At 35.0% G+C, this 23,078-nt stretch overlaps 1 protein-coding gene across 5 annotated transcripts in view; it reads right to left on the bottom strand.

The window, feature by feature from the left end:
* Nucleotides 1-23,078, bottom strand: part of CWC27 (CWC27 spliceosome associated protein homolog) — a 256,746-nt gene that overhangs the window by 213,996 nt on the left and 19,672 nt on the right. For 4 of the 5 annotated variants that reach the window (XM_025389139.1, XM_025389137.1, XM_025389140.1 and 1 more), the window contains exons 7-10: nucleotides 22,457-22,526; nucleotides 10,835-10,914; nucleotides 9,849-9,882; nucleotides 6,762-6,919 (exon numbers count right to left, since the gene is read on the bottom strand). In XM_025389139.1, coding sequence (XP_025244924.1) covers nucleotides 6,762-6,919; nucleotides 9,849-9,882; nucleotides 10,835-10,914; nucleotides 22,457-22,526 — 342 coding nt within the window. Of the gene's footprint in view, nucleotides 1-2,554; nucleotides 3,517-6,761; nucleotides 6,920-9,848; nucleotides 9,883-10,834; nucleotides 10,915-22,456; nucleotides 22,527-23,078 lie in introns of those variants that run through there. The other variant, XM_025389138.1, reaches the window with a different exon arrangement.

Below are 23,078 nucleotides of genomic sequence, written 5' to 3'. Positions count from 1 at the left end.
ACCTGGAGTGTTTTTAAGAATTTCTTATGGCTGAATACCAAAATTTATGAACAGCTTGTTCAGGAATGGGTTGATTCAAATGTACCAACAAGGTTGAGAGATACTGATTTTATTCCTTATCAGCCACATTTTAAAAAAACATTAGGAACACTCAAATATCTTATTTTCTTTCTCTAAAATTACTTGATTCTCACTTTCTTGACCCTTTTATCTTTCTTAAGATTAAAACCAAGTGCAGCTGAGATAAATGTCTTTAACCCTGTTGAACTGCAAAAGTCCTGTGAAAGACCTGAGGTAACCTTACAAAATATCGTCCACTTTTACATTATTCTATACCTCAGAAATAATCATGGAGGTATGTGTTTGGGAGTAGAATTCTTAACACTGAATGCATATTAGAATATTTAGAGAGTTTTGATAAAGTATAGTGCCCCAAATTAATGTATGCTTTTGATGTTAGAAATAGCATTAAAAAAATACTTAGAGGAATAAACTTAACCAAGAAGCTAAAAGATCTGTCTTCTGAAAACTATGTAACATTGAAATAAATTGAAGAAGGCACAAATAAATGGAAAGATATCCCATTCTGGATTCATGGATTAGAAGAATTAATATTAAAATGTCCATACTACCCAGAGTGATCTACAGATTCCAGGCAATTTCTATCACAATTACAATGTCATTTTTCACAGAAATAGAAAAAAAAATCCTACAGTTAGTACAGAACCAGGAAAGACCCCAAATAGCCCAAGCAATCTTGACCAAAGAGAACAAAGTGGGAGGCATCAGGCTCTCTGATTTTAAAATGTATTATAAAGCTATTTTAATCAAAACAGCATGGTATTTGCATAAAAACAGACACCTCAACCAACTAAATAGAATAGAAAGTATAGAAATAAACTCAGGTATTTACAGTCAATTGATTTTCAACAAAGGCATCAAGAACACACAATATATAAAGAAAAGTCTCTTCAATAAAAGTTGGGAAAACTGGATATTCACCTGCAGAAGAATGAAATTGGACCTTTATCTCAAACTATATGCAAAACTCAACTCAAAATGTACAAAAGATTTAAGAATAAGGCCTGAAACTGTAAAGCTACTAGAAAAAAAGGGGGGGTGGGGCAGGGAATAGCTCGCTGACACTGATCTCAGCAATGATTTCTTGGATAGGACTCTCAAAACACAGTCAACAAAAGTAAAAATAGACAAGTAGGATTGCGTCAAACCAAAAAACTTCTGCACAGCAAAGGAAATGAATAAAGAGACAACCCATGGATTGGGAGAAAATATTTGCAAATCATACATCTGGTAAGGGGCTAATACACAAAATATATAAGGAACTTAAACAACTCAACAGCAGTAAAACAAATAACCCAACTACAAAATAGGCAAAAGATCTAAACAGACATTTCTCAAAGTTTGCTTAGACTAGAATAAGTTTTGTGGCTTGGCACGGTAGCTCACGCCTATAATCCCAGCACTTTGGGAGGCAGAGGCGGGCGGATCACGGGGTCAGGAGATTGAGACCATCCTGGCTAACATGGTGAAACCCCGTCCCTGATAAAAATACAAAAATTAGCCGGGCGTGGTGGCGGGCGCCTGTAGTCCCAGCTACTCAGGAGGCTGAGGCAGGACAATCGCTTGAACCCACGAGGCAGAGGTTGCAGTGAGCTGAGGTTGCGCCACTACACTCCAGCCTGGGCGACACAGCAAGACTCCGTCTCAAAAACAAAAAAAGGAAAAAGCTTTGTAATGCATGCTTACCATAGTTAATGTATTTCAAAATTGCTAAAAGAATACATTTTTAATGTTCTCACTACACACAAAAAAGGTAAGTTGTTGAAGTGGATAAATACGTTAGTTAGCCTGATTGAATCTTTCTACAATGAATACATACAGCAAAACATCATATAGTAACCTATAAATATATACAATTACTATTTGTCAATGAAAAATAAGATTATTTTAAAAGTTAGAAACGTGGTTACTATTAGGAGATGAGGGGTAAGTAACTAGAATGGGGCAAGAGGTGAATTTATGGGCAATGGTAATTTTTTGTTTCTTGATCTGGGTGATGGGTATACGGATATATTTAGTTTGTAAAAATTTAGCTAGCTGTATACTTATGTGCACCATGAAATATAGTTAATAGACACACTGTTTGTATATTATACTTAAATTAAGAGTTTAAAAGTTAAAAAAGGATCTTCCCAGACTTTACCTCAGACCAAACAATTCTGAATCTCTGGGTGAAGGGCCTAGGAATTAGTATTTTTCAAAGCCTCTTCCATGAGCCTAATGTGCAGTTGGGAGTGAAAACCGGTCCTATCATGGAACACAATGAATTCAATCTTTTATTTATCCACTCATTCCACAAACTTGAATGACCAGTTACTATATAGTTACGATATTAGCCGCCTCTGAGGAGATAAAGATAAATAAGATGTAGTCTCTAAAGAGCTTAGTTTAGGCAAAGGAGAGGCAAATCAATAAATCCCAATTGAAAATACAAGCAAGCTACTTACAAGACCCAGAGGAGAAAGTGATTTGTCAAAGAAGAATGTATTCATTTTTTACTCATGTATTTACAAAAATATTTGGGTATCTATGCTGTTTGAACATGGAGATACAAATGTAAATGGACATGATCACTACTTTCAAGAAAGTTACAGTATAAGGATACACAAAGAAGAAAAATATATATATATAACTTAATACTATACTATTACAGAAGTGTAGAAAGGGTGCACATAGGTTTGCACTAGGGAGTCAGGGAACATAGTACCAACTTGCTGACCTTGGAACTAACATGATACAAACTTGAACTTGTCCATGAGCACTAGGGATAAAAAGTAATATTCTACAGGACTGCTTCTCAAACTAATGCACATACAAATAACCCGGGGATCTTGTTAAAATGCAAATTCTAATTAAAAATGTATAGGACAGGACCTGAGACTCGGTATTTCTAACAAGTTCCCAAGTGATACTAATGCTACTGCTTCACAGATCACACTTTAAATAGTAAGGTTCTTGAGAGAGATTAGTCTCGAGAGAGAAGAGACAAAAATCTCCATAGCAGGGAGACCAAGAAAAAAAAATTGGAAAATAGTCAGTCGATTATCAATAAGATGGCCTTAGTGGGAGTAGATTCAGTGGAGTGGTAGGCAAGAAGCTAAATGATGTGTATTTAGAAATAAATAGGAAGGAGGTAGGGATAGGAAATAAAATGGAATGGTTTAGTTAGTTTTTACTCTTGAAGCGAGGAAGATAAAGGAATATGGGTTGAAGAAATTCACTCTCATTTCATAAAAAAACCAGCAGCAAGGTGATCGACTGAGTGAGTGAGTTTGAAGTGTGAAGTAAACATTGTGGCGAGTGAGTAAAAAGGAAGCACTGGAGACACAGCTGAGGCTGGAATCTAGAAATCCATAATAATACCAGCTTGTATATAGCTGTGTGATTCTGCTGAGCTGTATCCAGTAGTCAAGATATAGGCATAGAGAAAGTGGGCTGGAAAGAAAGTGGGATTGGTACATTTTAAAAAGGGAAGAGGAAAGGGATTAGAAATCCCAGGAAGTCAGAATAGATATAAGGGTGCCTATTCTCTAAGGAGAGAAACTAGGAAGCATTTTGGATTTGTATTTCCCCTGAGCCCTTTTTTCAAATGAACAACTACAGACACTGTTGCGAACACATTACTAGGAGAAGATCTTACTGTATGTAAACTTGTTGAAAACTATATGTTAAATATCATTCTCTAGTTTAAATATTAAGCACTCAATAAATACATGTGTAGGTTTAACATCCAAAGTGATAAACAGTTTTAACAGATTCCGGATGTTTCCTTACCAAAAGAAGCAATACCATACATTTTCAGTAAAATTATACTTTGAATGGCTCCTTGCTTAAAGGGCTGGTAGGCTAGTCTAGTCTTTGATCCTACTGCTTAAATGGAAAAATGACCAAAGGATAATAGAGTACTTCAAGCACAACCAGACGAGAAGTTATGTATCAAGAGTACTCATTTTTTAATAGATAATGATTTCACACTGACATCCTATCTGGCTGGCAGCTATACCCATTACGACTCAAACTGAGCAGTGACTTTCCTTTAAATATAATTATCCTTTTTACCACATTGTAATTTTTCAGTACATTTGGAGCTTTCCTATGTTTTGTTGTTTTATTTTTTAACCATAAAGTTAACTCCAGAGACTTGCTGGTATAAATAACCAAAAGTACTAATGATCTGGAAATTTTTTAAAATTTATTTTTATTTTTTTAGAGACAGGGTCTTGCTGTGTCACCCATGCACGATCATAGCTCACTGCAGCCTAGAGCTCCTAGGCTCAAGCAATTCTCCCACCTCAGCCTGCTGAGCAGCTGGGATTACAGGCACGAGCCACCATGCCAGGGTCTGATTTTGGCAACTTCACGAACTGAAAAAATACATGGTCATGACACAATCATGGAAATTTCTACACTAGAGGAAAAAACTGTTTCTTCCCTTTGAAATTTTGTACTTTCTCTACTATCCTGACCTTATTTTTCTTTTGTTTCTCTTTGTAGGTAGGAGAGATAGGATGAAGAAGGGAGAGTAGAGAATGTGAATAATGAAAATGTGGGGGAACAAAACAGTTATAAATAAATGTGTGCTGTTTGCACCATTTACAAAGGCATACTTTGCCAATTATTTTACCTAAAAGAATCCAATAATGTCCACAATACTCATGTTTACCTAAAATATTCAAGCCACCTTTGGAGACTTATTTCTTATTTAATTTACTTTTCTTAGTAGAAAAGTATTTAATTTACTTTTGTAATTTATTTAATTTACTTTTCTTAGTAGACTTGCAATGCACTTGAATATAGCTTTTTCCTCTACAGTGAATAGTACAAATTATGCGATTTTAATTTTGCAAATTATACTGATTTATAAAAAGAGAAAAACTGCTTACATTAGTAAGTGGATATATACGTTCCTATGTGAGAAATCAGCATAAAAACTAAGCTTTAAATGTCTGTTGTTTAAGTCATCCAGTCTATGGTATTTTGTATAATGGCCCAAAACACTCTTCTATCAATCCATTCGCCATACTAAATACAATCTCAGTGTATCATTTGCCTGTAAAAACTTCAATGGCTCTCCAGTATTCTCATGATAGATCAGATTCCTAAATCTAGCTATCAATGCCATGTTTGGTCATCAGGCCCAAACTACAGCCAAGGAAATCTTTTAAGAATAACCCTTAATTGTAAGAGTGAACATAATTTTGGAAAATGCAAACTTTGACTTTTCTTAACATTAGTTAAACAATTTTTTAAAGACACTTATGAAAGGTGCATTAAAAATAAACTTCAGTTCTTATATAAAATTTAGCATTGCTAAATTATAATTTATATTATAGGGTATATAAATACTTGAAATTTATTAAAGCCTATAAGACAGAGTTGGGAGTTTAAGGAACACTTAAATATAACATAAATATTTGGTTGGTTCATCTATTAAAATTTTTAAATATATTTTTGTTACATTATAAACCTAACCTTTAAAAAAATTCATAATTTTTTAAAATAAGAAAACACATGCCTTGAATGAGTGGAATAAAACATTATGTATCCATAATTATATTCATGATTTAACTAAAAGTCACAGTGCTAATGAGAGGTTTTTCAACTCTATGAATCTAGAAGCATGCATATGATCACTAAAATCTTTAGTCTATATTAGCTACTATATATAGTATATACAATATAATTTAGTATATAAAATTATTCAACAGTGATTACTTGAGTGTCGGGTGAATATTGCTGGAAAAAAGACATTTAAGATGACTCCTAAGTGCCATTTCTAAATGTTCAAAGCTACGCTTTTAGTGGAAATTTCTGGGAATCATTTTTATTTGATTACATAAAGAAAAAAATTGAGGGAGCTATGCAATGATAGCATGGAAATCCTTTTTCAGTTTTTCTACATGTGGTTGAGAAACATGATTGAGAAAAAGAATGTTATTTAAATGTAGTTACATTCATCTTATCCCCAAATAGTATTTGAAGAAAACAATAATTAATTATTTTAAATATTGCTTTAAATAATTGAAGCAATGTTATTTAAAATGTATACTATGAAGTTGAAATAGAATCACAAAGGAGATAATTTTTTCAATTAAGTTGAATTGTAGGAGAATAAAATGTTGAGTTATAAATCCAACAAACTTTTATCACCAGACAGTAAACTTTTCATCATTTGCTGAAATTTATTTTATGATACTACTGAGCTTAGGATAGGTATATGGTATTTGGTAAATCAGACTTGAAAAGATATTTAAGAACGTTTTCAGGCCCACACATTTTCTTCATCAATTTTGACAAATTTTGCTCACCTAAATTATTTGAGGATGTCTCTTTTCTTTCTACACAATTACTCTACTGCTCTCACTGGTATTTAACAAATGCATTCTTTCACATCTAGCTAATACATTATTAGCCTATATATATGAACTTATAGAGCCTTCCTAAAAAAGGATCAGAGAGAAATAAAATGGAATTGAACTCACAGGATCATTACTATGTTTACTTTAAGCTTGGTGTATTTTATTTTAGGCCCGCTACTGGGCCAATTTGTACAACTGTTATGTTTATCAAACAATATGAAAATAGTATTTTAAAAATTAGCTGAAGAGAGGATTCAATCTGAATTAAAGTGAAATATAAAAAGACAAAAAGTCTGATACCTAGCACAGTAACTGACTCACCTGCGGCTGACTGATTTCTTCTCCACTTCTCCTTCTCCAGCTGATTTAACATTCGCGCTTGTGTCCTTTTTTAACTTTTTGGCAATTCTTTCTCTCATCAGGTTCTTTTCATCACCATCAACATATTCATCATACTCTGCACTTTCATCTTCTCCATCCTGTAGAAATGGAAAATGAGTATTTGCCAGGCACTCAATTTCCCCTTTCATTTCTAGAGATCTACTGCATCCACTGAATCTCCTTATTGCATTCTAAACTAGGTTTTTCTTTATTTTGTTTTCTTTTGTGTTGAATTATAAGCCTTTGAAGAATCTGCTACAGGTGGGAATAGCCCTGGGTTCTGCTCTAAGCCAACTATGTAATTATGGGATACCCCAGGAAAGGTTGTTTGCTCAATTCATGCCCAGCTCCTTTGTGCAGCAGACTTCACCCCCTATATCACCCGGGCTATTGTATCTGTCTATATTCCTATTCTTATCTCAGTGGGAAATGTGGCTTCTGAAGGCAGTTGGGCAGCATACTGACCTCAACACGGATCAACTCAGGTAGAAGAGGTGTAGTGCAGAAGCTGAGATTTCTATAATCCAAGTCATAGCATCACTTCTCTTCTGAAAACCCTCTAGTGGGTCCCCAACTCACTCAAGGCCCTATGCAGTCTAAACCTCCCTGACATAATCTCCTACAACTCCAGCCCAGCAACACTAGCCAGCTTTGGAGTTGTTGTTCTCTCCGGCCTGAAACAAACACTCTATTCCAGATATCTCTTCACTGCTTGCTCTTTCATCTCCTTCGGATCTTTGCTCAAATATTACCATCTTGGTGATGAGATTACCCTATTAAAATGGCAGAACCACACACTTACCTCCAGTACTCTTTCCCCTTCCCTGGCTTATTTTCCAAAGTACTTATCACCTATCTGATACACCATACATTTTAATTATTTGTATGTGTATTGTCTCTCATCCAATTATAGCATACACTCCATGAGGGCTAAAATTCTGGCCTGTTTTGCTTACTGTTGTATCTTCAACTCCTAGAATGGTACCCAGCATTAACAGAGGGAGGAATGAAGGGAAGAAAGAGGGGAGAGAAGAAGGAAGAAATAACCCCAAGTGGATCATTTTTATTTCGTGATTCTTTCTTTGATCTGGTGAGTCGTAGTGAAAGCAGGATTCTTAATTTGAGACTTGTGGACCCCTAAAGCAGTGGTCCTCAAAGTCTGGTCTTTAGATGGTATTACATAGTTGTTTATTAACACCTGAAATTCTAGTCCTCATTGCAGACTTATTGAACCAAAATCTCTGGGGGCAGAAATTATGAATGTTTTCAACAAGATGTTTAAGCACTAAAAGTTGACAACCACCAACCTAGGCCTTCCATGCTCAGGCCTCAGGAGATCTGAAAAAATTCCCGGCAAATTCATATAATTTTGGTTGTGAATGTAGGACATTTTCCTGGGAAAGGATCCACAGTTTTAGTCACCCACCCGTGATATTAAGAGCAAATCTATACTTTTACATTCTATCCTATACATTGATCCTATCTTCTAGACCCATATTATGTTACACAGATGTCTCCAAATTACTTCAATCTTGAAATGTATAAAATTAAGCTCATTACTTTTCATCCTTCTCTCCATCTCAACCCTATGCTTTCTTTTGTACCCATCTAACAAGTTGCCCAAACCAGAGACTTTGTGGTTGTCTTGGACTACTCCTCCCTCACCTCATAGTATGGAATCAGTCACCTCCTAGACCTCTTTCAAATCTACCTCTTTCCCATCTCACAGCTGTGGTCTTATATCAAGCTCTCCTCCTGCAATAGCTTCCCAGTGGCTGTCCTTGACATCAGTCTGTTTCCTCTAATTTGTCCTCTATAATATCACCAACGGTGATCTTCCTGAAATGCAAAATTGATCACAGCATCCTTCTTTTTAACCAACACCCTTCAACTGTTCCTCACTTCCTTTTGAGAAAAAATTCAAACTCCTCACCACGGCCTATGAAGCTCTGTAATGAAGCTCTGGCCTGTCACCACATCCTGTTCACGCTGGCCTGCTTGCAGCTCTTAGAACACACCAAACTCTCCTGCTTCGGACTATTTTGTATATGCAGTTCCCCTTACCTTCAATAATCTTCTTCCTTGCTCTTCACAAGACAGACTCCTTGAAACTTTAAATCTCCGTTTGTATTTCCTAAATAAGGTATAATCTCTCCTTATTTCCATGCTTTAGTATATGCTGTTCTCTGAGCTAGAGGGACCCTGCCCTTCACCACTTTCTTTTCTGACTTATCTAACTCCTAACTCTCATATAAGACATAAACACCATCATCTCTTCCAGGAAGGTTTTCTTGACAAGGTCAGATATTCATCCTCTCTCTATCTCCTACTGATAGCCAGAGAGAGCCTTCTCTTTTGACTGTGATAATAGATAAATCTATGTTCGTGCATGGAAAGTTATGTACTTCCTAGTAAATTATATAATGCACAGATTAATGGGTTTTTATATACAAAGTGGCATATGTATAATTTGCAAAACTTGACTCTTATGTATTAAAGGAAAATCTTCCTTCTGTTTTGTTAGCTTTATTACCCAACACAACTAACAAAGATCACTACAGTCTTGAATGAGAATCTTTTGAAATGTGTATATAAAAAGGGGACACTACTATAAATGACTGATCAAAGCATTTCCCATGTATCATGTAGGATGCCCACACACCAACACTTAAACTTTTAACACAATAAAATTATAACATCTCAAGTTTGAGTATTAATGTAATGTTATGTGAAGGGGAGAAAAAAACAGACTAGAAATTCATATATAAGATTCTAATGTTGTAGAGAGATATATACACACACTCACGCACACCCCCAGAGGAAGGAAATATTCTAATACCTAAATGGATAATTTCTATTTTTCATATTTTTCCAAAATTTGACATATATAACTATAAAAGTTATACATTATACTATACTATAAAAAGTAATGTACATTACTTTTTAAGAACAAAATTAAGTCTTTGTAAAAATTTTGTACTTTCTATGAATTGTTCAAACTATATTTATACCAAAATAAATACTTACATCATCTAAATCTCCCGCTGCATCACCTTTTTCACTATAAAAAAATAAGCAAAACAAATTTTAGTTTCAAGGTAAAACTAATACAATTATTTTGTAAACCAAAAATTTAGAATAGTTTGCTGGGAATAACATTCCAAAAATGTATTTCAACATAGGAATTTAAGAAGGGCATTATAGAACAGATGGAAACACTCTTTATAAGTGGAACAAGTATGATTCATTAGCAAATATATGCATTCACTAGAATTTGAAAGAAAAAAAGCAAACAACAACCAACAGTGCTATTTTTATGAACAATGGTCTGCAAAGAACAATTTCTTCTATTGGCTTGAAGTATTCTTGCTAAAAAACCCCAAATCCTTCAAATAAAAGGATATTAAGAAAAGATTGTCCTAAAACAGGAGTTTCAAAAATGAGCTAAACTGAGTACAACAGCATTGTAGTGCCCCTTGAGATACTGGCCCAGTTTATCTCGTGCAATTACATCTAACACCAAGACATCTTCCCTTCTCAAAGAGAAGAACAAAGGTAGCAAGACAACTTTCTGTTAACTCCTCAAAGTATGTGAGAATTTACAGTCAGCGGACTGGCCCCCAAACTGGTAACTTCTTCACAAAAACCTTCGACTTGAATTTGTTCATTCATGATACAATTAAGGCAAAAATGCTTCAAGGAAAAACAGCAAAACAACCTTGAATTAAACATTAAACTGTTAAAGCAAACAGTTTCCCGTCCTAACACGTAATGGTAAAACAATTTTAAATGTAACTTACTCAACAGAGGTAGAGAGCAAGTGCAAAAGTGACTAGAGTGTTTCTCTCTATCAAGCTTGAAGTTCTCTATCTCTGTTATCAAAATGCTTTATTTTTTTGGTTGGTTTTGAAATTTTTGATTTATGAGTACTGACTGTTTACTCACAGAGGAAGCAAGAAAATTATCTGACCCAGAAAATTAAGAACTTAGGATCACACCAACAATGGACTAACCTTTCTACAACTGGAACAGAACTGAGATGTGGATCATCCTTAAGCAAGTCATGACTACTTTTGCTTTTGCCCTTCATGCTCTGGAAAGAATGTACAATATAATCATGAGGGGGGAAATAAACAGTATTCCTAAATGACGAGTTAACAAATTTACATAAAACCTAGCAATGATATAATATGGTTAGCAAAAGACGTATCCCTGAAAGGTTCAATACAAACTAAAGTTTTATAAGTAAGAATCTTACTCTTCTATTGACTGAAAATAGTATTTTAAAAACACCTTTTCTTTAAAAAATATCATTAAAAAGAAGTCTGCTGAATTACCAACTTGAAGCACTAAATTCTCATCATAATTTGTATGCAATGAAACTAGTTCATTTTTATGACCCCTATAACTTAGAAGCTAGATCACAAGAGTACTTTGAAATAAATGCACTCTATTATTCTTCAAATATGCCACCTATACTACACAGAATCACTTTTTAAAATGTTACTCAAGCAAAAGATGAGTGCATCCCCAAGGAACTACTTACCAACAGCAAAAAAAGATATAGAAGAGCCTCTTGAGCATGAGAATATTTATCAATGACCAAATATTTATTAAATGCTTTAATTTCAAAGTTCATGTTTTCAACAAATGTACATTTTAGAAGGGAAACAAGACATAAAAAGGTTTAAGTAGCATGATAAAACAAAAACTAATGCTGCTATTAAGTATTAAATATACATTTGTGTATATATATGTGTGTATATATGTGTGTGTATATGTATGTGTGTGTATGTATATATGTGTGTGTGTGTGTGTATACATATATATATATATTTTTTTTTTTTTTTGAGATGGAGTCTTGCTCTGTCACCAGGCTGGAGTGCAGTGGTGCGATCTCAGCTCACTGCAACATACCTTCTGGGGTTCAAACGATCCTCCTGCCTCAGCCTCCCAAGTGGCTGGGATTACAAGTGTGCAGTGCCATGCCCAGCTAATATTTGTATTTTTAATAGAGAGGGGGTTTCACCATGTTGGCCAGGACCTCGTGATCTGCCCGCCTTGGCCTCCCAAGTGCTGGGATTATAGGCATGAGCCACCGTGCCCAGTCAAGAATTAAGTATATTCTTTGTGCTAGGCACTGTGCTTCAAATAGTATTGCTACTCCTCTCTTCTGTCCCCAAATTAAAGTATATGAGGTGGAAATTATTAGCCCCATTTTACAGATGGTTAAAGAGATTAAGTAATTTACTAAAGGTCACAAAACTAGTCAGTGGTAGAGGATCTAGGGTTTAAATCCAGGTCTGTCTGACAATAGTACCTGTAGATCAAAAATCTAAATGTATCCATTTTATTTTCCTCTAGGCCCCTATGGGCCCAGAACACTGGCTGGGTTTCAGAGCTGCAATCTCTTATTCTACAGATTTCCCTACTGCGGGGTGGGACACCTCAAACTTACACCCTGTATCTTGAGGTGGGAAGATGCTCACCACCCCAACTCCCAACTAATCATATAAAAGTGAATAGTTAAGAGATTAGAGTTGACAGAAAGAATAATTTCTGCTTTGAAAAATTTTGAAGAAAATTTTATATGGAAAATTGATTACAAAGTATGTTAACTAAAATGTTTAAATGACATCTAAACAGACACAGAGAGATGAAAACACTTCTTTCCCTCAAGCTCCCTTCACCACTTTTAATTTGAAAAACAGGCTCTTAAATATATTTTAATTTCTGTATTAATATGGAGCTCTCTATAGATTTAATCAATTAAAACATGCATATAGTGCAATTTCATAATACAAAACTTTCTCCAACAGTTAATCTAAATATGCTATTATTCATAGTTTTAAAAAGCCATAGAATCTGAATTATGCAATTAATCTATATATCTAATTTCATAAACTTACCTAAACTGAGGAAAGATGGAAAAGCAAAATGTCATCTAATTACTGGATAATGTTTCTCCAAGTATGAAAAATGGGGGAAATATTCACAAAACAGAAGGTGGTGTAGTAGAAAGAACACAGGACAAGAAGAAAGATGATGGTTGGACCAAATGAGTTGCAAAATGTAATATTCCATAATTACATGGGGTTTAGTCTAAAACATCTACCATTTGTTGAAACATAGTGATCTCAAGAGACCTCAGAAACATTGCCTACAAAATGGAAATAATAATTGTAACAGCCTTGCCTATTTCACATCAGAGAATTAAATGAGATTATCTGCAAAAGTGTACAGTGAACATCAAATAACTTAAACAAGAATAAAAGCCTGAACATCTTTCATTCATGCTTTCCTTCCTTAAAATTCCTTTCTCCTGTATCTCTGGCCATCAGATTATTTTCATCTACCCTCAGAAACAGTCCTTTATTAATTCTCCCCACCTGGTTCCCTTATAAAGTCACAATCATAAACACCACAGTCAGAATTGGCCTCAGATCCTCTGTTCTAGCTTTTTAGTCCACTGATCGGAAAATGACTTACACTAATAAATAGCAAAAGCAAGATTAGAATTTAGATCTCTAAGTAAACTCTTGGTCCATTAATGAGCTATATTATTTCACTTCTTTGTGAATGTTAGTTTACAATTGTTAATTTCATTGTTAATATATTTTTAAAATGAGTTCCTGTACTCTTGAAAATCACTAAGAGCGATTTTAAGTTTTCTCCCTGTAAGAAATGATAAGTATGTGAGGTAATTCATATGTTAATTAGCTTCATTTAGCTAATTTAAAAATTAATTAATTTTTTTTAAAAAGGTTCTTGTTTGTCTTCCAAAACTTACTTTAAACAGCTGGAAGGAAAAAGAAAAAACTTGTTTTATATGAATTTAAAATAAGACTTGACAATAGGAGGAAACTGTGTTTAATTTTAATAATCATTACCATTTCAAATTTTAATTAACTTTTAAAACTAAATTAGTATAGAAATATATGAAAAGGCAAATTTTTAGGCCTCTCTTCCCACTACAGTAGACTCTGAACCCTGCAGGGAGAGAAAGCAAATTGGAGATGAACTGAAGAAATTAGGAGACAATCATTAAGAGGGTGAAAATGAATTCAGACATTTCCCTTTAATGCCTATTCTTTCTGAATGACCTACTTTAAGGTTCTTATTTATACCATCAGGTAACAGTGAATTTGAAGGAAGAACAAACACCACATATATTTTTAAATGTTTAAAAAATTGCTTAAAATAAGTTGACTAATTAAAAGGTTTAGATGATGAATGAAATACTAAATATATTTAGTGAATTCAGTGTTAGGGGCTTCACAGAAATTTCAAAACTATCTGCAAACAAATGTACAAATGAAAATCAGAGGGGCACAGAAAAATTACGTTGTCTAGAACTTCATATCCAAGAACAAAGAGGCAGCAAAACAGTAGGAACGACATAGAATACAGGTAGAAGGGAGCAGAGGAAGAGAGAAGGGGTGGGGGAAGTGATGGGGGAGACAGGGAGAGAAAGAGAAGAAAGAAAGGAAGGAAGGGAGGGATGGAGAAAGAGAGGAAAGAAGGAAGGAAGGAGGAAAGAAGGGACGGAGGGAGGGAGGGAGGGAGGAAGGAAGGAAGGAAAGGAGGGAGGGAGGGAGGAAAAGAGGGAGGGAGGGAGGAGGAAGGTATACAGGAGCAACACTGGCCAAGAAGCTGGAAGGTCTGGGGCTAAGTCTCTAACTCTGTGTGGATAATTTTATGAGTCAACTTGGCTAGGCAATGGTGCCCAACCGTTTAGTGAAACACCAGTCTAGATGTTGCTATGAAAACATTTTTTAGATAAGATTAGTGTTTAGGCCGGGCGCGGTGGCTCACGCCTGTAATCCCAGCACTTTGGGAGGCTGAGAAGGGCGGATCACGAGGTCAGGAGATTGAGATCATCCTGGCTAACAAGGTGAAACCGGGTCTCTACTAAAAATACAAAAAAAAAATTAGCCGGGCGTGGTGGCGGGCGCCTGTGGTCCCAGCTACACTGGAGGCTGAGGCAGGAGAATGGCGTGAACCCGGGAGGCGGAGCTTGCAGTGAGCTGAGATCCGGCCACAGCACTCCAGCCTGGGCGGCAGAGCAAGACCCCGTCTCAAAAAAAAAAAAAAAAGATTAGCGTTTAGATTAGTAGGCTTTGAGAAGGCAGATTACACTCCACAATGTGGGTGGGCACCATCTAAACAGTTGAAGGCCTTAAGAGCAAAAACTGAGGTTTCCCAAGGAAGAAACAATTTTGCCTCAAGACTGTCACAAAGAAACCCTGCCTGAGTTTCCAGCCTGTGTATTTTGGACTTATCAACTATTCCCTGAGGCTCCAGACTGCTGGCCTACTCTGCATATTTTGGAATTGCCAGCTCCCACAATTGCAAGAGCCAATTCCTATAAATAAAGAGATAAAGTGATAGATTAATAGATAAAAGGATCTAGTTTATTCTCGGTCTCTCTCTCTCACATCCTATTGGCTGCTTCTGTTTCTCTGTAGAACCCTGACAAATACACTATGAGACCTTCAGCACAGAACCAGAAAAATTTACAAGTTAAAAAAGGGATTGTAGGGGCCACAGTCTTTTCTCCCAGGCAATGCGGGAATCTCCTTGACATCACTGCTGACTGGTCAACCATGTCTCAACACCACAAATGAGCTTATTAGTACACACACGCGCGCGCGCGCGCACACACATACACATTTCTGTTTAAATGGCTCCTATTATTAGGAAATTCTCTGATTGGAGAGAAAAAAAAAATTCATGTATATTTTCCAATCATCCAACCAACCCTACCTTCTACCTTCTATAACTACAAATAAGGCCTGTTATTAGGCATACTATATAGAGTAGTTTAGACATTCATTAGACAGAACAATGGCCCCCTAAGATGTCCATGTCCTAATCCCTCAGAACCTATGAACATATCACCTTGAATGGCAAAAGAGACTTTGCATACAAATGAAAGATTTTGAGGTGGGGACATTATCCCGGATTATCAAGATGGGTCCAAATGTAATTACAAGAGTCCTTACAAGTGAAAGAGGGAGGCAATAGAGTTAAATTTAGAGTGATGCGGCATGGGAAAGACTTTACCAGTTATTACTGGCTTTGAAGATAGAAGAAGGGGCATGCCAAAGAATACAGGCAGTCTCTAGAGGTTGAAAAAGGCAAGGGAATAGATTCTCCCCAGAGACTCCAGAAAGAAGGCCCTGCAAACGCCTTGGTATTTAGCCCAGTTAAACCTATTGCAGACTTCTGACCTACAGAAATATATGATACTAAATTTGCTTTGCTTAAAGCCACTAAATTTACGGCAATTTGTTAAAACAGCAATATGAAATTAATAAAATGTTAATACCTTTGTAAAATTAGCTAAGTCTACACAACTAGAAAGATAAGCAAATTAAAGTTGAATACAATTTGATGAGGCAGAAACATTTTACACATCACACTGTTTAACATTTCTGACCTCCTCTTTGTAAGTAGCCTAGCAGCCATTCTCCATGCCATGGCCACCTTCCAAGTTTTTTGGGAAAATTTAATTTCATAAAATAAACTAGAATAGGACAAAACATCCTTACTTTAGTCTCAAAAGTGGCAAAACTGTCTATCAAGATAACTTTTTCTGGGTGAGGAAAAAGCCCTTTTATAACTCTGTATTTGAAGTAAAAATGTTACTATGTCTTGTAGGGAAAGAAATGCTCTGTGTTTCACTTTGAATGTGGCACAATTTGATCACTGAACAAAAATCTAGCTATTTGAGATACTTTTAAAATGGGCCTGTTGTATAACTTATCTCATAAAAACTAGTTATCTTGATTGTAAGCTTTAACTTGAAAAATATTTCCTGACATTTATATTTAAGTTATATGTAAAGATTCATGAATAAATTTTAAACCAATACAGACATTCAAATAAAAGCATTAAGAAAGCAATATGAAGGGAGCAATATTCCAGATAAAAATATTTCAAATATTTGAAGTCTAGGATCATATTTTCACTTAGTTTTATTTCTCTAAATTATTATTATATCCAGTTCCTCATTGTATTCCCTATGTGAGGTGGTTTTTGGCATCATCCCCGTTCTCCCCACTACCTTCCCTTTCTCTGGACGCATCTAGTTTGTCAAGATCTTCCTTAAATACGTTCAGAACTGGACAAAATGTTGCAAATATGATCTAAACAATGCAGAGAATGTTAAATTCCTTACTCCAGAGATCTTACTCTTAGTAATTCAACTAGGACTTACAGGCTATTATGTCATACCTATTCAGCTGATTTTATTGAACTCAAGTACAGAATTTACATGTACTCCTATTACATTTCAACTTACTAGTTCAAATAGGCATGGGTTGACAACAAAGCACCCTTTGGGCAGAAGTATTCAATTAGCTATAAATCTATCTGACTGTACTATCTCCCAGATCACATTTCTTCATGTTGTCCAAAAGAATATAAAGAGAGAGTCTGACAATGTGCTTTTCTGAACTCAAGATATGATTATTATGGCATCCCCCTATCATGCAATCCTATCAAAAAGGAAATGAAGTCAGTCTGGCAAGTCACTTAACCAGAGGCTCAGTTTCCTCATCTATAAAGAAAGGAAGTTGGACAAAATCCCTTTGAGCTATAAAATTCTATGATTCTAAGAGATTTTATCAGGCATTAGAAAGATACTGAAATAAATAATGAAGGAAAGCTAACCCATGTGGGAGAGGCACCTTGTCATGAATAAGTGAGTGGGGTGAAGGGGTGCCTGTAATCCCACACTGATAATCCATAAACCAGAGAGGACTCTATTTTATTTCTCCTTTCACATAAAGTAAAGCCTCAATTCAGACTTCACCAATTATTAACTCGTGATCGGGCAGAAAAGTTCTGGAATAAAGATTAATACTGTGCAGTCACTGAAAAAAGAAACTTGATAACCAAATGAAGAATGAAACAATTATTTTTAAGCCTTTTAGAAATATTTAATTTCATGCAACCACTGAAACTGCAAATTATTCTTAGCCATCAGAACAGACAGTTATTTGGCTTTGGCTCTAGTCATTTCATACACTTAAAAATAGTAAAGCTAAATTTTGAAGAAATATATTCTATTAGCCACCGTTTTCCAACATTCAGGCTAGTCTTCCTTCTTCTTACTAAGGTATTTAACAGTGATGGTAGTGTAAAAAACTGTATATAAGCAAAATAAACAAAAATACACTTCTACTTGGATTCTCTCCAGAATTTATCTCATATAATCAAAAACAATTTCCCTTTCTCTAAGCCAGTGAATTCCAACAGTATTGTTCTTGTTACTCTATTTTCTCCAACTAAACTTACCTACTTGTCCATTACATAAAGCAGACAAAAAAGTTAAATTCTGTAGATTTTAACTTTTTTAATTCTGCGGTGTGCCAAGATGCAATCGTATGTGAAGAATGGGTTGTTGGTGGGTAATAATGAGGCTGGGCTGCACAAGCCACTGGACTCTATGGGAATGCTCATGAAGGTCACTAGGCCAATTGTGTCAAGATTATGGCTTCCTACCCAAAAAGGCTGAGCTGATAATGAAATTTCTCACCAGCCCTCTAGATTGGGCATAAGGGCATAAGATTCTACATAATAGTTATGATCATATTAGAGAAATCTTATATTCTTTAGTTATCTGAGATTAAAATACCAGTTATAATGTATAGTATATTGTTCTATTTTAAGGCATTTGACTTTCAAAGACATTTTTCAATATTGTACAATAAATCAAAATTAAAACTATATCCTTATAACAGTAAGTAGGACATACTATTTTCATGTTCAGAAAGGAAAATTGAGGATCAGAAAGGCTAAGTTATCAAGGCTTACAGGGTGTCAGGGGAAATTAAAGTTTTAATATGAATTTGTAAGATCCCAAATCCATGTTATTTCTACTCCAGCACACTGCCACTCAAAGATGGCACAGACTCTATCTGCAACAAGCTCACAGCCTAGAACTCTACACAATTAATAAGTTATAAAGTAAAGGGTATAATGTTGGACTAGTGTATAATGCAAACATAGTCATATGCTTCTTCTGTAATAAAGCAAAAAAGATGTGTTTAAAAGGAAAATGTAAAGTATCACAAGAAAGGCAAAGGTTGCGTAAAAAAAGATTTTTAAAAGCTGGAAAAGACATTTAGAAAAGATGGCATTTCAGGTGTTGAAAACAAATATGACTTTGATATCCAGAGGTGGGATGGGACCTTTCAGGTGAGAAAAAGAACATGAACAAAAGGCACAAAAAATGGAAATGATAAGGCATACATATAGAGCAGCAAATCATTCAGATCTGCTAAAGTAGTGTTTCCTACATTTCCTTGGTATGAATTCCTCTGGAATTCATTAAAAGCACAGCTTCCCAGTCCCCTCACTTGGAAATTCTAATTCAGTGGGTCTGAGATAAGGCCTAGGATTCTTAATTTTTAAAAAGTATGTCAAGTGATTTTTATCACCAGGAAAGTTTAACAAGTACTAGTTGAAAGAGCAGAATTGGTGAAGAAGAGTCATGAAAGTTGAATCTTGAAATAATAGGACAAGAGATTTGGCCTTATTTATATAGTAAACAGACAGTAAAAATAACATTTTAAGCTTCAGGAAGGCTGCTCTGGTAGTGGAAGGAATAGGAGAAGGGAGATGGGAGACCAGTCTATAGACTACCATACCAGTCCAGTCTAGAGATACTGAAGGCTGAACAAGGGTAGTAGCAACAATAAATTAAAAGGAAAAAATAGATTTGAGATACAGATACATCTTGGATAAAAAATTGCTAGGACAGCGCAATGAAAAAATATGTGAAAACATCACAACGGAATCTAAAGTCCTTCTTTGGAAGATATTGACACCAGGGAATACGAAATCACAAAATAAGAAGTTTGAGAAGAAAAAGATAGTGAGTTAAGACTTGGCCAGGGCTTGAGAAACTAGTGTCCAATAAATAGCTGGAGAAAAAAAGAGTAAACCAGCCTAGAGATATAGATGTGAGGGTCAGATACAAGCATTTGATGATAACTTTATTACAAAGCACCCCCTGTGAAAGAGCCAGATGAGAAAACTATGATGACACAATACTAAGATAATAATACTCCTTTGATAATGAACGGTATTTGGGTTGTAATTTTTTTGGCAGAGAGAAAAGATTTTACTCAGTCCTTCTAAAAGTGTTTAGTGTTTTTCAGGTTTAAGAAAGAAAATAAAGAGCAAGACAGCACTATCTGTGGTGGTATCCTTGCACATTTCAATCTGAAATGCAAATTGCTTTTGGAGTATAAGTCCACAATATTCAGTATAATTTAAACATCGTTTTCTACTTTGCACAGTAGAAAACGGCAGAAGGAACATAATCTTTGAACATTTAACACATGCTGCTGTTACAAATAGAAAAAATTCATAGTAATTTCCTAGTCAAGTCTATCTCAAAGTAATTGTGAACAAAACTTACTTTAGACTAGAAATTTAGTTTCAACAAAAAAAGCTGGCAGAAAAACTTTCTCCTGCCCTTGCTCTCTAAGGCTGCTCAACCTACTATCTAGGACCCTATGGGATTTAGCGAAGGACAATGGGCCAACTGCCTTCCCCAGCTGCCTTCTACCCTAGAATGCTATGCTACCAGTGAAATATCTCACCAACCTTTGAGATGTCTTGGGCTTGAAGGAGACAGCGTCTACAGCATTCATAATCATATGAGGGATTAACTAGCTAAAAAAAAAACCTCAGTTCAAAATTCTGATTCTACCACCTCTTAACTGCATGATTGTGGATGAGTGATTTAATCCTCTCTGAGTTTCACTTTCTTTATTCCACAAAATAAGGAAAATAATATCTGTATTGCATGGTTGTTATAGGGATTACATAAAATAAATAGTATAGTTAGCAGATAAGAAAATAAATTACTGTACTGCAGTATGATAAATGCTTTGATGGGAATAGACAGATTATCATGGAAAGAAGTACCTAGCTTAGCCTGGGTGGGAGTTCAGTGGCAGGGAGAGGTAGAAGTAGTAGAAGGTGATAGTAGAGCTAAATCTTAAAGGAAAAACACTTTAAGGAGAGAGCATACTCCCAGCAAAAGGAAAAACAAGGGTGGGGGAGCTGTGAGGAAGGTAGGGTATGCAAAGAAACTCGACATCTTTAGAAAACATCAATGAAAAGGAACCCTGACAATTTCCAGATCTAACATTCGTGGTTTTGTCCATTCACAAACATAACCACAGAATCATGACACATAGTAAATCATTTTGATGAGGCATAAATTTGAATCATGAACAATGCAAGACTAGTAGTGCACTGACATCTAAAGAAGATGACTCTTCGGATATTCAGGTGACAGTGATTGGTGACATTAAGGAATTGGGAAATGAAGCTTTTGTAAAAAAATGAATTCAGTTTTGACATCTAAAGTAGAGACGTTTCCTAAAGCAGCTCTGAACAAGGGAAAAGAGCGCAGGAGAAATATTTGGCCTTATCTCCTAGAGTTTAGAATGTTGGTGTATAGGTAAGTGGAAATTGAATCCATCCCATCAAATACATCACTCAAGGATACAATAAAAAGCAACAAAAAATTATGACCAAAACATTTCATATACGCACCCATTTTAATTACATTTTAACACAAGGGGTATTAAGTAGAATGCTTACTAAGCGTCCAACATTAGCCTACAAAAACCATGCTCACTAATAAGGGAATATGTGGATAAAGAAGTAAAAATAATAATAATAATATGCTTTTAATTCAATGTTATTGTTAGAGTTGGTAAGAAATAGATAATTATGTTAAGCAAGTAAGGCTCATAGGTTATAAAGTTTTAATTACAACAATAAAGACTATGAACCTAATCCTTTTAGGTCTCAGTATTCACTAATTTTCAAAGAAGAAAGTCATATCAGAACCTTTAGGAGTAGAAACCCTTGAAGATAGTTTTCTTGTAGTATACATACCAGAATTACTGCTCTAAACAATGGCAAGACACTGTGTTTCAGTAATGAGTATTATGATGCAAGCAATATTCAAGAAAACCACATGTAAAGGCCTACAGGAAGGACTAGCAGAATAAAAAGGCCAGGAGGTGCTACATAATTCAAGGACATGGATTTAATAGTTACAAAGACCTGGGTTCATTTCCCTGCTGTAGCTACTTATTGGTTATGTTACCTTGAGCAAATTATAAACTATAGCTGAATTTATTCATGAGTAAAATGAGGATAATAATACCACTGATCTCAAAGGGCTGTGATGAGAATGAAATAAACAAAATATATATAAATAACATTAAAATGAATATAAGAGTTTTGGAATGCGACTGTTTATAACAGTAATGATAATAATAATTATCATCCATCATACTACCTGAATAAACAGCAGTTAGGATCTGAATCATAAAGTCTGACCATTCAAAAAACTGCAAGTCTAGTTCAAACTGACTTTTAAAAAATGCCAACATTAAACATAAATGAACACTACAATTTTACATGGATAATCTCAAAAGTTGCAAATATTACTGACCACAAATCAATTTACAAATCCAATGAACACTTACTGAGCCTGCCTCATGTAAAACCTGCTGTGCCAGACATAGCAGGAGATACAATAGTAAGATATAGACCCTAATCTCTTTTATAAGTTAGAACAAATTAAAGATTACCTGACTAACTCGATTTACTTCCTCCTCTTCTTCCTCAGCTTCCTCTCCAAATGAAAGTAAACTAAAATTTCTAGTCCAAAAAAAAGAAAGAAAAAAATAGAAAGAAAAAGTCAAATCAATCTTATAAATACCTTATTTTCAGAGCAAGAAAACAGAATTTACAAGAAGAAATACATTCTGACTGTTGTAAAAAAGACCGTATTACTCAGTATTCAGCAGAAGTATTTTAATGATCTATATTTTCAGTATGTGAAGGCTTTTGCCTCACAGCACCATGTTTCCCATATCATACTAACTTTTAATGATCAAAATCCCTCCTGAGCTAAGGGATCCCTTCCGTACTGAGTCAAGCATGACAGAAATAATTAAGCTTTTTATATTTATCAAACTGGTAGCAAAATGGGGGTTTCTGAAAAACTAATAAGTATATATCCCTGAGTGCTACAAATGGGAAGCAATTAATCTAGTATTGGGCAAAATATTTTTTAATATTTTAAAATTAATATGTATACAAAATTGTCAGACAAAAAAAATATGAGCAATAAACAACTAAAATAGCCCACAAGGAGAAAAAACTACATTTGTCTCCTCTGATTCATCAAACAAAAGTAATCTCAAGTAA

Source organism: Theropithecus gelada, chromosome 6 (assembly GCF_003255815.1).
Source record: "Theropithecus gelada isolate Dixy chromosome 6, Tgel_1.0, whole genome shotgun sequence".
Lineage (NCBI taxonomy): Eukaryota > Metazoa > Chordata > Mammalia > Primates > Cercopithecidae > Theropithecus > Theropithecus gelada.
This window is presented reverse-complemented; position numbering and strand designations above follow the sequence as displayed.